We start from the raw sequence: 13561 nt of genomic DNA, 5'->3' as shown, positions 1-13561 counted from the left end.
GTTGATGTTGTGTTATGCACATGCGGCGACACAAGAAAGGCCTTTCATTGTGATGTGCATGCGGCGACATAAGGGTGACGATATGCGCATGCAGCGACATAAGGAGACATTTCATTGTTATCTTCATGCAACAACATAAGGGTGGCATTGTTGATGATGTTATGTGATATTTCGGGGTGTTCTTCTTGATGTTGTTCCTGTGTTGAAACGAGGTTGATATTTTGATCGCATACTTGTTAATTAAAAGTTTATGTCTTGTGTTTTTATGAGTTGATAGTTGAATTTGACATGCTATTACGTGTCCCACTCCTATTTGATATTTTTTTGACAAAATATGGGTTATTCTACATTGAGTTGTTGTTACACGCTTTACGATGTCGATATTTGTCTTTGTTACATATTCTGTTGTCAGTTTTTTGGATATCTGACACAAGTAATTTGACTAGTGAGTATCACATAACTTGAACCTCGTCACTACTTCACCAAGTTTAGTCTTGATACTTACTAGGTAGAGACTTTGGTGTACTTATACTACACTTCTGCACATTCTTTGTGCAGATTCAGGTACTTCTGATGAGCGGATTGCTAGAGGAGCATGTTTGAGCTTATTGGAGACTTCAAGGTATCCATGTTGTTCCGTTCACAGGCGTCGGAGTCAACCTCTTTACTTTATTTCTACTGTTCATGTATTCCAAATAGTATTGCACTCTTCGAGACTTGATATGTATTCCATGTAGAGCTTATGACTCAGTACTACCGGATTTTGGAAAGTTGATTATTATATCTACGTTTGGCTGTATTATCGCATCTCGTAGTTTTTTTAAATTTGAATTTGTTATATTTTGATTGATATCGTTGTGCGATAGGCTTATCTAGTCTTAGAGGCCCGATGCTATCACGACCCCTATGCTGGATTTGGGTCGTGACAATTACACTGGGTTTTTTTCCAATGTTATTGTTGTTGCTGTTGTAATAAAAGCTATATGTTGCGTGAAATTTCAAAAGCGTTTAGGAATAATAGGATTCCCACAAATACATGTATATCCGAGAGAGTGAATATACCTCTATACTACGTCACGTTTTAGAAATGTTTAGGGGGTAATTGTAGGGATCCTATTACCCCTAAACTTTTTTAAATGTAACGTAGTATAGAGGTGTATTCACTCTCTCAGATACTTTGTATATATATATAAGGATCTTATTACCCCCTATACTTTTTTATAATGTCACATAGTCGAGCGTGTGTATCTCTTTGGATATATATATGTGTGTGTGACATTGTGACATTATAAAAAAAGTTTTGGAGGTAATAGGAACCCTATAAAGTACATGTATATCCAAAGAGAGTGAATACACACTCTATGCTACGTGACATTTCAGAAACGTTTACGGTGTAATAAGATCCTTGCAAAGTACACGAAAATTTGAGACAAATTCAGGAGTACCTGTGTCTTTTACCTTTGAAGAAGAAAAAGAAACACGTAAGTCTTTTCCTAACAAACAAACATACCTAATATTATCCCATACCGTGGAATTCGGGGAGGGTAGTGTGTACATAGACCTTATCCCTACCTTGTGAAGGTAGAGAGAATGTTTGTAATAGATCCTCGGCTCAGGAAAAAATAAGCACCACATTAATTAAAAGGTAGACAATGAGGGACAACACCAAAAAGCTATGTAAAAGAAGCATAAAAATAACACGATAATAAGATGATCAAAATGAAAGAAAATGACAAGTAGTCATAGAAATCTACTACCAACATAATGCGAGAGTGTGTACTAATCCTACTGGTAAAAACAATCTACCACCTACCCTACTACCCTAATTCTCGACCTCTACACCTTCCTATCAAAGGTCATGTCCTCGATCAACTGAAGTCGCATCATGTCTTGACTAATCACCTCTTCCCACTTCTTCTTCGGCCTACTTCTACCTCTCTCGTAGGCCCTCCAATGTCAACCTCTCACACCTCATCACCAGGGCATATGTGCTCCTCCTCCTCATCATATGTCCAAACCACCTTGTCGCGAATAACCTCATTCCTAATCCTATCTAACCTGGTGTGCCTGTACATCCATCTCAACATCATTATTTCTGCTACCTTCATCTTCTAGACATGGGCGTTTTGACAGGCGAACACTCAGCACCGTATAACATAGTCGGTTTGACCACCACTCTGTAGAACTTACCTTTAAATTTTGGTGGTACTTTCTTGTCATGCAAAATACCGGAAGCGAGTCTCCATTTCTTCCATCCTTCCCCAATATGACGTGTGACATCTTCATCAATCTCCCCATCCCCCTGAATAATAGACCCAAGGTACTTAAAACTTCCTCTCCTAAGGATGACTTGCGAGTACAGTCTCACCTCCTCTTCCCCTCCCTGAGTCTCACCACTGAACTTGCACTCCAAGTATTATGTCTTGGTCCTACTCAACTTGAAACCTTTAAACTCAGGGTCTTCCTACACACCTCTAACCTCGCGTTCATACCGCCTCGCGTCTTGTCAATCAATACAATATCATCTGCAAATAACATGGACCACGGCACATCCCCTTGGATGTGGCGCGTCAAAATGTACATCGTCAGGGCAAACAAAAAAGGGCTGAGTGCCGACCTCTGGTTCAATCCCATCATGACCGAAAAATGGTCGGAGTCCCCTCCCACCGTCCTCACTCGAGTCTTTGCTCCATCATACATGTCTTTAATCACCCTAATGTAGGCAAGAGATACACCTCTAGCCTCCAAACACCTCCACAAAACCTCCCTCGGGACTTCATCATACGCCTTTTCTAAGTCCATGAATACTATATGCAAGTCCCTCTTCCTCTCCATATATTGCTCCATCAAACTCCTAACAAGGTGAATGGCCTCTGTAGTCGAGCGTCCTGGCATAACCCCATTGATTCTCAGAAATAGACACACTCCTCCTCACCCTTAGCTCCACCACATTCTCTCAAACTTTCATAGTATGGCTAAGCAGCTTGAAACCCCGATAGTTATTGCAATTTTGGATATCACCCTTGTTCTTGTATAAAGGAACCATCGTGCTCCACCTTCACCCCTCGGGCAACTTCTTCGTTCAAAAAGTGACATTAAATAACCTAGTGATCCACTCCAAGCCCGCCTTGCCCGCACTCTTCCAAAACTCCACCGGGATTTCATCCGACCTGGTCGCTCTGCCCCTGCTTATCTTACGCATAACCTCCTCAACCTACTCAACTCTAATCTGCCTACAATACCCAAAGTTGCAACGACTCCCCGAGAGTTTCAAATCACCTATTACAATGTTCATGTCCCCTCCTCGTTCAAGAGACTACGGAAGTAGGTCTGCCGTCTCCGAAGGATAAGCCCCTCATTCAACAAAACTCTGCGTTTTTCGTCCTAGATGCACTTCACTTGGTCCAAGTCACGGGACTTCATTTCTCTTACCTTGGCTAACCTAAACAACCTTTTATTCCCACCTCAGCCTCGAGTTCTTCATACAAACGACTAAAAGTTGCAGTCTTGGCCACCTTAACTGCTAATTTTGGCTTCTTCTTAGCTAACTTATATTGCTCCTAATTCACCCATCAACTTAACCCCCAACTCTTGCGCTTTGGCTTCCGTCAAGGCTCCCCACTTGACCCTAGGTTGGCTTATTATTATTATTATTATTATTATTATTATTATTATTATTATTTTTTCGTTTTGGTGATTCTTCATAAAATATACCTTGTGTTATATTTGTGATTAACTGCATCTTCCAAATGTTTGCAATCACAAGAATTGTGTGCTCGATATTTCAGCATCCAATGATTATTGAGCATCTACTGCTACACGTCATAAACAGTTTGTTAGGCTTCCAAACTTGTCTCCTAATTTGAAGCTATTGCTGTTATAGTATGACTGCGAAACAAATACTAGTACTTTTCAGTATTTTTCACATGAGTTATGCATCCATAACTTATTCCTTGCATTTCCATTCGCATTTCATTTTGCAACTTGCAGCTAAAAGCCAAATGATCATAAGTAAGGAATTAAGGATATATAACCCTTTTTCTTTGTGTCTTTGAATTTTATTGAAAACTAATATATACTAGCTTCACATATAAATATATAGTTGAGGACTGTAACGACTGTTTTTGTTAGTTAGACTAGCCAAATTGCATGGAGAGGATAGCTGGCAAGAAGATTTTTAACATGCAATTTGTGAGACTAAAAAATAAAGTGTGTCACATACAATGATACATAAACTTTTTTGGTAAACAAACTTCTAGGGTTACGTACATTTTTGGAAGTTGTGATATTGTCTTGGAGATTGTACTTTTCTTTTACAGCTTCATGCTATTTCACTTTTATTTAACAGTTCTGCGGAAAGACCAACAAGCATAGAAAATCAGAAAACTTAAATAGTGTGGTGATTATTAAAAGAAAGATATATAGGAAATGGAGCTTCAGCAGCAAGTGAATCTTGAGATGCAACACAGTTATAATACCACCACCAACAACAACAATAGCGTAATTGCCAACTCTTTAACGCATGAATCCAGTAGTCATCAAGGACCATCTTTTGATCAATCAAATTGGGGAGATATAAGTTTTCCTCAGTTCCATCATCAATTAGAGGATCATCATTTTCAAGTTCCATTGCATACCGATATGTTTCCTTTACACACTTGTTCAATTTCCTTCACAAACACAAGTCAATTTCCTTTACATACAGCGGATGGTGCCTCAACTTCAACTGCAATCTATGATCCTTCTTTATTTCCTTTGAATCTTCCCCCAAATCCCCCTTTAATCAGAGAATTAGTCCATTCAACTTTTGGCTCTCTTTTTAATGTTATGGAGACAGAAGTGAGTGGTGATTTGTACCAAGATGCAGAGGAAGGAAAAAGTCCTTTCGAGAATGGAATTTTTGAGTTTTCTGCAGATACGAGTTGTATGACAAAAGATAGGAACACTAAAGAGATTAAACATTTTGCTACTGATAGGCAAAAGAGGGTGCATTTGAATGACAAGTACAAAGCTTTGAGAAGTTTGGTCCCTAACCCCACCAAGGTATTCATTCTTTCTTTCAGAATCATCATTTGGATTCTTGAATTTGGTGTTGAGCATTGAAATTGATCACTTGTTTATTTGTTTGTGAGTTTAAGTTTGATATGACGACTTGGCAGTTTCGATTTGTTGTTTGATTATAAATATAAATTGAAAATTAATACTTGTTACTTGATCCAGTTATTGTTGCTCGTTTTTCTGAAGTTAATAGAGCCAACCCACAGTGGTTGAATCCTGGATTCGTTTGGATATCTTTTTTTTTTTTTTTTTTTTTTTTTGTTTTGTTTATCATACTTTGGAATGTTGAAAATTGCTTCTTTGATTACCAACATCAGAGTTCCAATATTTGGTTAGATAAAGTAGAGATCAACTAGATTCATTTCATCTAGTTTGACATTTTCAAAACTTTTATTAATAAAAGAATGATAGAGCATCAATTGTGGGGGATACTATTATGTACATCAATGAGCTGAAGAGGACAGTAAATGAGCTCAAAATTCTGGTGGACAAGAAAATGTGCTGCAGAGACAGAATCAAGAGCGGTCCCATGAATAGTGCTGATGTGAAGATTAGGAATGAAGTTGATCAATCTTCATTATGGCTTCAGAGGAAGTCCAACAATACTGAAGTTGATGTCCGGATCGTGGACGATGAAGTTACTGTCAAACTTGTCCAGCAGAAAAGAACCAATTGTCTTCTCTTTGTATCTAAGGTCCTAGATGACCTTCAACTGGATCTTCACCATGTTGCTGGCGGACTTATTGGCGATTATTACAGCTTTTTGTTTAACTCCAAGGTTTTCATTTGACCTCGATTTTTTGCATTTCAATATTATGGTATTATATCTATGTAATTGTATCAAATATTGCAGATTTGTGAAGGATCTGCAGTGTATGCAATTGCTATAGCAAACAAGCTCATTGAGATTGTGGATACTGAAATTTCACCATGTAATACCACTTCTACTCCTTTACAAGGTAATTTTCTTTCTGCCCTCGCTAAATTTTGATTTACCAGTATCAAAGTACACCTAAAAATCAAAAGCCAATCATATGTCTGCATGGAAATAGGACTACTTTGAGTATGTTTTTGCAGTCTCAAGAAGTTATTCTAGTGGACCAAGAAAATCTTATATTAAAGCATCACCAAGAGAATTCAAAAGAACAAGTTAAGATTTCAGAGCTTTGAGTTTCTATATTGAGTTTAAGTCCTATATTCTGACGGTGTAAAAGTTTTTACTCAATTAACAATAGGTTATATCTTTATAATAAACATTAATCCGTAACCTGATAAATGGTAAATAACTTGCTATAAATACATTGATCGTAAAATATTCTTTTGCGGAGCTTTTCCATTACCATGATTCACTTCAAAACTACTAGAAGTGAATCTTGGTAACGGTAAAGCAGAACAAAAATGACATTATATTTCATATTACTTTCATCGACCACTTGGATTTGTATACCATCTTGCCAAAGTTAATTAAAAGAAAGAAGAAAGAAAGATTATATTACTTTCATCTCTGAATCTCTTTAAGATTCATGCATAATGCATGGTTTAGCTTGGTTTTCACATGTTTTGGTTTATCATTTTCTATGTAATAAATTTTGGGCTTGTTTATGATTTTGCAGATCGTCAGAGGCTTCTATGCAAATGAAACCCAAGGTTACATGAATTGTACTGAGTTTCCTCTGTGTCAGTACAGGTGATGAGTTCTTTAGGTCTCGAGTTCGAGCCCCTGGGCATGGAGTCGCCTTTTTTAGGGAGCGCTTTACCCCCAATGTGGGACTTCCCGGCGCGAATCCGGATTAGTCGGGCCCCAATGTGGGTACCGGATACCGGGTGAGAAATCAAAAAAGAAGTTCTACAGAAGGAATGGTTCTCTTGAATTGAATAGACAAAATGAAATGGCTGAATGAGTTTAATATAAAATGTATCTGATAAAAAGTGTTCTATAGAAAAGAATGATTTCCATAGCAACATATCTAACTTTAGTTTTTGCTATGAGGAGTTTGTTGGTTAGTATAAATTCTAATACAAAATACAGACTCCTCCTCTCATACATATTGAGCACAAAATTAACTCTATCCCATATAGTCTGTCTTATTTTTGGAAAATTACATAAACACAAAAAAACTACTCTCCCCATCCAACTCATAGTATATAGCCGTATATTATATTATGAATTAAGTTATATATAGTAACAACATGAAGATTTTTTACAGTGTCAATGTAAATTAACTAGTGATAGTAGGTTAGCTATTATTTTTTCCATGTTACTAATTAATGCTTATCATAAAAAGTACATAATTCAGTTCCAGTTAGAAGAAAAAAAAACGCAGTATGTAATGGAAAAAATAGTAAAAATAGAAAGAAAAGATTAAAATGGAATCCTTAGGTACCTGTATGAAGAAAATGAACTGATACAAATGACAATCATGATATTATACATGAAAAGTTTTATTAAGAAAGGTTAAATGAAAAGAGTCTGAAGCGCCAATATGATCCATTGAAGAAATCTAAAATTGATCATTGCAAAACAAGTAATGAAACAGTCTGTCTACTTCCAAATAAGATGGTACAACGTTAACTCTTGTGTATATTGCACAGCAAATTCTATTATAGGTAAGGCATCAAAGCTTGTACCTTTGGTAGAAATATGGCATTGATCATGCAAAGTAGTTATGCTTTGTATACTGAAAAAGGAATGGATAAATGCTTAGGTGAAAGGCAAAGCGAATGCATTGTTAGTTAGGCTGCTCAGCTTGCTTGAAGGGAATATTACTGGCTATTGGGCCCCTAAACCAGACTGTCATTTGAATGCAACACAATTTGTTACTCTCAAGACAATGAAGTTACTGTCAAACTTGTCTAGCAGAAGAGAATCAATTGACTTCTCTGTGAATCTCAGGTCTTTGATCAGCTTCAATTTGATCTTCACCATGTTGCCGATAGTGGCATTATTTTGTTCAACTCCAAGGTCGTTGGAGCTACCTGTATTGGTCAAAATCTGACCACGTGTCGATCCAACTGGGATCCCGCCTAAGTGGCAGGATAGTGAAAAACATCACGACTTGCTCCAATCCAAGTGCCTACAGTGCACATTATAAGTCAGAAAACAATACTCGAGTAACGACGAAAACAGTCGTAGTATAGAGGCACATCGATCAAAGAATATAACAATGACTCCAAGACTATATAGGAGGAATCCTCCAAGTAAAGGGGGGATTTTTTTTCTCTCTTTCCTCTCTTCCGGAGCTTTCTTGGAAGAAAGGATGCAACTCGATCATCTTCAATATATCATGTAAATTGATCTTCCTCACTGTATCACGAAGGAAAAAAAACAATTTGACATCAATTAGATTGATCTCCCCTTATTTTATCTTGTTCATCACTTTATGATTCATTTTTAGATCTAGAGCTTATTACGTTTGACTAAGATTTACCTCTCCATCTTTATTAAATAATTTAATCAAAAAGGTTTCGACATCTTTTGGTCAAACAATTTGGCGCCGTCTGTGGGGATTTCTTAGTTAAAATTCCTAGTCTCCTTCAGATCGAAACCCGGAAACGTAATTATCCACCGAAGAGAGTGGTAAGTAAACTTCATGTGCTAATCCCAAGCATGATGCTGCATAGAGGTAGAAGTTACAACCAATATCCACGCAAAGCTTGCAAGAAAAGACGACGTCAATTGCGCAAACCACGCAAGAGAATGGGCACATCTTATGGGATGACCCACGAACGAGCTAAGGCAAACCCACACAGAGCCAGGGCATGTTTAAAAGAAAAAAAGAGGAAGAAAAGAAGGCCGAACGCGGCTGCCGAATCCACAAACCACCATCCTATCAACCACTTAAACGTCAGGCAGAGCGAACAACGCTATAAGGCTACCCTCGTTCATCGACTCATCGGATCGAGGTAAGAAAAATATCATCTTGGTTTACCTTCTGTTGCTCGCTTAAACAGAAATACAAGCGCCGCATGGGCAAGCGAGCAGAGAAGCATTCCAACTAGAGTGGAAGAACTATTACAAAACAACTTGAATATCGCCCATCTCAGACATGTCAACCTCTGGAAAATGACGTCCCCTAAAGTCGTACTCCTTCCCCTCGCCCAGATGCCCCGATTGGGCTCTCGGGGAGTTTTCGAACGAGGCAACCAGGGGGGCATCACCAAAGTTCAAAGGACAGTCCGTCGCCCCCGTCCATCGACGAGCTCTCAAGGCCGAACTACGACGGGTTAAACAGGGAGATCCCAATACATGCATAAAGCAAACATTGTCAGAATAACAACATTCAATACTTTCCGGCATCACACTCTCCAATACACACAAATTAAGCAACTGGGACTCACCCAGGAAACACACAAGTTGAGCAAAAAACTGGGACTCCCAGAGGACACCCAAAACTCTCCAAAAAACTGGGACTCACTACGTGTTAACATTTCGACGAAAGCTCGAAATAACACCCTTAAGGCCAAGGGACATCACCAAAAAGAAGAGTTCGACCTCGATCGAATAAACGACGGGTTAGCATTTCGCCGAAAGCTCAAAATAACACCCTTAAGGCCAAGAGCCTTTGCCAAAAAAAAGAGTTCGACCTCGATGGAACAACGACGGGTTAATATTTCGACGAAAGCTCGAAATAACACCCTTGAGGCCAAGAGCCTTCGCCAAAAAGAAGAGTTCGACCTCGATCGAACAACGACGGGTTAATATTTCGACGAAAGTTCGGAATAACACCCTTAAGGCCAAGGGTCTTCGCCAAAAAAAAGAGTTCTACCTCGATCGAACAACGACGGGTTAATATTTCGACGAAAGCTCGAAATAACACCCTTGAGGCCAAGGGCCTTCGCCAAAAAGAAGAGTTCGACCTCGATCGAACAACGACGGGTTAATATTTTGACGAAAGTTCAAAATAACACCCTTAAGGCCAAGAGCCTTTGCCAAAAAAAAGAGTTTGACCTCGATGGAACAACAACGGGTTAATATTTCGACGAAAGCTCGAAATAACACCCTTGAGGCAAATATTCGAAAGGTTAATATTCGAAGGGTTTGGCCGCAGATATGGCCTTGGTTGAGCAGGTGCAAGGCTGTCCTTGAAGGGGTGATGTCCGCAGATACGAAAGGTTTCCGCAAAAGCGAATGCGATTCTGCAATGGGAGTCCATAGAAGCGAAAATGCAGGTGCGCTTGGAGGGCCGCCGAAGCGAAGGTCGGGATTTTAGTGAGGATAGCAGATGCAGGCGTTTTACTGCAGAACCGGCACTACATATGCGGTTAAGTGTCCACAAATATGGAATACTGGACATGATATTATTCAAAGGGTTTGGCTATTTTCTCATTTTTGGAGTTGTGGGGAGCTCGGATAGGGGCGATTATTGGAGGGCTTTAATCATAATTGAAGGTGTAAGTAATCCTTACTTAATTTGGTGCTAGATATTGATTACCCATACATTATTATACCTAATTTATGTGAATTAAAGGTGGAATTGGGGGGGGGGGGGTGAGTTTGGACTATGATTTTAGAGAATGAAGATTAGTGATTTGATGGTCGATTTGAGGTTTGAATTGGATGAAACACATATATTTAGACTCGTATCGAAATGGGCATTCAGAATTTGTGTGTTTGGTCGGGTTCCAGGATGCGGGCCCTATGTTGACTTTGCATAATTAATTCAATATCTTAGCTTTATTGTTTATCCAATTACCAAAAATTCAATAAAAATCAATCCCAAACCCACATGACCAAAATTCGAGTCAAGGGGTAGATTTCGATTACCCATAACCCTTCGAATCCAAATATGAGATTAGATTTAAAAACCGAGTCCAAAATCTCCAATTTGTATTTTCTAGAATTATAGACAAACTCCCTAAATGTTTACTTAAAATTCTATGTTTTGGGTGTTAATAATCCACGCAGATTTTTGATATATTAATGATAATATAACTGTATAGAAATCACTTACCCCAAAGCCTTATATAATAATCCTCTTCAAATATCGCCTCTCTCCAAGTCTAGGGTTCAAAATATGAGATAATGGGTCCAAGTACCGAAATTCTTTCTTAATAACTAGCTGCAAATGTCACATTTGCGACAAGGGGTTCACAAATACGAGCCTCGCAAATGCGAGATATGGATCGCAAAAGCAGACTGGTTCCTCTAACATCATTCCTTGCAAATATGACTAAGAGAGTCGCAAATGCGACCAAGTGTCGCAAGCACGATTCTCTCTTTGTAAATGCGGATGTCGTAATTGCAGCACCAGTTTCGCAACTATGAAGCTAGCCTTCTCAGCCAACCCTTACAAAAGCGACCAAAATCTGCAATTGCGGTTCTTCACAATTGCGAGCAGACCTTCACAAATTCGAGGTCTGCAGCACCATAAAATCTTAACTTCCTAAATTCAATCCAAAACTCATTAGAAACTCGTCAGAGCCCCTGGGGCCTCACACCAAATATCCACACAAGTATATAAACCTCGTAGGAACTCGCTCGTAAGTTTAAACCATCAAAGTAACATCCATAACCAAGAATCAAATACAAAACACATCATGTAAACCTTCAAGTTCAAGAACTTTAAGTATTCAGAACCAAGCGACCGGTTCACAAAACAGTTCCGATTGAAAGCAAACTTTGCACACAAGTTCTAAATGACAAATCAAACTCATAGTCAAACTTATGAACTTTCTAAACCTCCAAATTGCCAACTTTCGGCAAATAGAAACAAACTATCCTAAAAATCTCAAAATCTAAATCTGGACATACATCTAAGTCCAAAATACCATACGGACCTATTGGACGATTAAAATACAAATCCGGTACCATTTATACAAAAGTCAAACCTTGGTCAACTCTTGCAACTTAAGCTTCCAACAATGAAACTAAATCTTCCAATTCACTCCAAAACTTTCCCGGAACCAAACTAACTGCCCCCACAAGTCATAAAACAACAAATAAGCATACAAAAACCATCAAAAATCGGAGTTCAAATACACATAACGACCAGCAGAGTAGTTACACAATCATAGATAGTTAAAACTCTAGGATATTATCTTTGATTTCAAAAGAGGTACCATTGACAAAACATTCCTTTTACGCTCAAAACCCAGCAACAATTACTGGAGTCAAATATTTATAAGTTCAAACCCCAGCAACGACATTGGAGTTTGCTCAAACCTTTATAGATTCAAACCAGTAACGATTACTAGGGTTCAATATTTTATTGGCTTAAACCCCAGTAACAATTATTGAGGTTTGAATCCTTTAACATTGTTTCACAGACCTTGCTTTGAACTCCAGGAATCATTCCTGGATTTTGCACTAGCAGAGGCTAAAAAGTCAAGAATTGTTCTTGGGGCTTCAAACTCCAGTATCAATTGCTGGAGTTGTGTTTTATATTTTACTTGGGCAAAAATATCAATTTAATCGAACCAGTGGCTACTTCAATGCATTTGAAAAGGCTGCCAAACTCTAATAGCAGGTCCAAAAAGCGGCTACGCCAACCAGTTTTACGCCAAAATGCCACTTGCGAGGCAAGTTAAGCCCCAGAGAAGGAAAAAAAAGAGCTAAGTCAAGCCCGATTATTGAACGAAAAAGAAAAAGAAAAAGAAAAAGAAATAGTTAGCTTGTATATTTTTGCAATAAAAATATTCGTGTAAAAATTGAAACGTGATGAGGATGACATGAACAGAAGAAATGACCTTACAAAAGTCTCATGTATTTTATTTATTGATATCATATGTTATTTTTATTAATTTTGTATGAAAAAGGTTATATAACTAAAATAAAATTTGTAATGAACCGCAAATGCGACATTAACTTTTGACGTTGCCATATTGCATACGCGCTAATTATAGCCCGTAAAATCACATTCTTTTTGGTTGAGAAAAAACATATTTAAAAGAGGGGGTTTGTCGTACCATAAGTCAATATTATTATTGTTTGAAGTAAATTACAAATTTTCTATTATGTAATTGAATGGGCACATGAAGAATATATTACATGTAACTTTTGCTTGAAGTGAAGTCTATGAAATTAGATCTCAAAGTAGTATCTTCCAAGTAATCATTCTCGTTGCAGATACTTCAAGCATCTCTTGAAAAATCAGTGTATACAAGCATCTCAATTCTACCTTGATACAGGCAACAAATACCGAGTAAATACTTGTTTGCACTCTATATTTTACATTAATCCAATAAATGTAATTTTAGCAGTTAAAAATTAAAGTAAAAATACATATGACAACTTTATCATGGTTAAATGTTAATTATGTATATGAAAGACACTGATCCCTTTACCATTTGGCATGACATTTATTGGGCCAGCTAATATAGTTTCATATAGTGTATAGGAATGTAAAAATCTTTCTACTAATAGTTAGCTGCAGATAACTGCTTACCTAAAACTGACAAGAATATGGTTGTTTTCTCATTGCAATTGTAGCTCGTTTAAATTAATTTTATGTAATCACATTATTGTCGTGGCTTGCATTATGTCGTATAAATTATATATATATAT

The 13561-nt window shown here is 37.8% G+C and overlaps 1 protein-coding gene across 1 annotated transcript; it reads left to right on the top strand.

Moving 5' to 3' along the window:
* Positions 1–3958: 3958 nt before the first annotated feature.
* LOC109236674 (transcription factor bHLH91-like) lies at positions 3959–7067 on the top strand. Its single transcript, XM_019402869.1, has 4 exons — positions 3959–5043; positions 5462–5836; positions 5912–6017; positions 6672–7067. The coding sequence occupies exons 1-4, from the start codon at positions 4429–4431 to the stop codon at positions 6695–6697; spliced, it is 1122 nt and encodes a 373-aa protein (XP_019258414.1). The 5' UTR covers positions 3959–4428; the 3' UTR covers positions 6698–7067.
* Positions 7068–13561: the final 6494 nt, after the last annotated feature.

This window comes from Nicotiana attenuata, unplaced genomic scaffold (assembly GCF_001879085.1).
Source record: "Nicotiana attenuata strain UT unplaced genomic scaffold, NIATTr2, whole genome shotgun sequence".
Classification (NCBI taxonomy): domain Eukaryota; kingdom Viridiplantae; phylum Streptophyta; class Magnoliopsida; order Solanales; family Solanaceae; genus Nicotiana; species Nicotiana attenuata.
The sequence above is the reverse complement of the archived record's forward strand: the minus strand, read 5'-3'. Positions and strand labels throughout refer to the sequence as shown.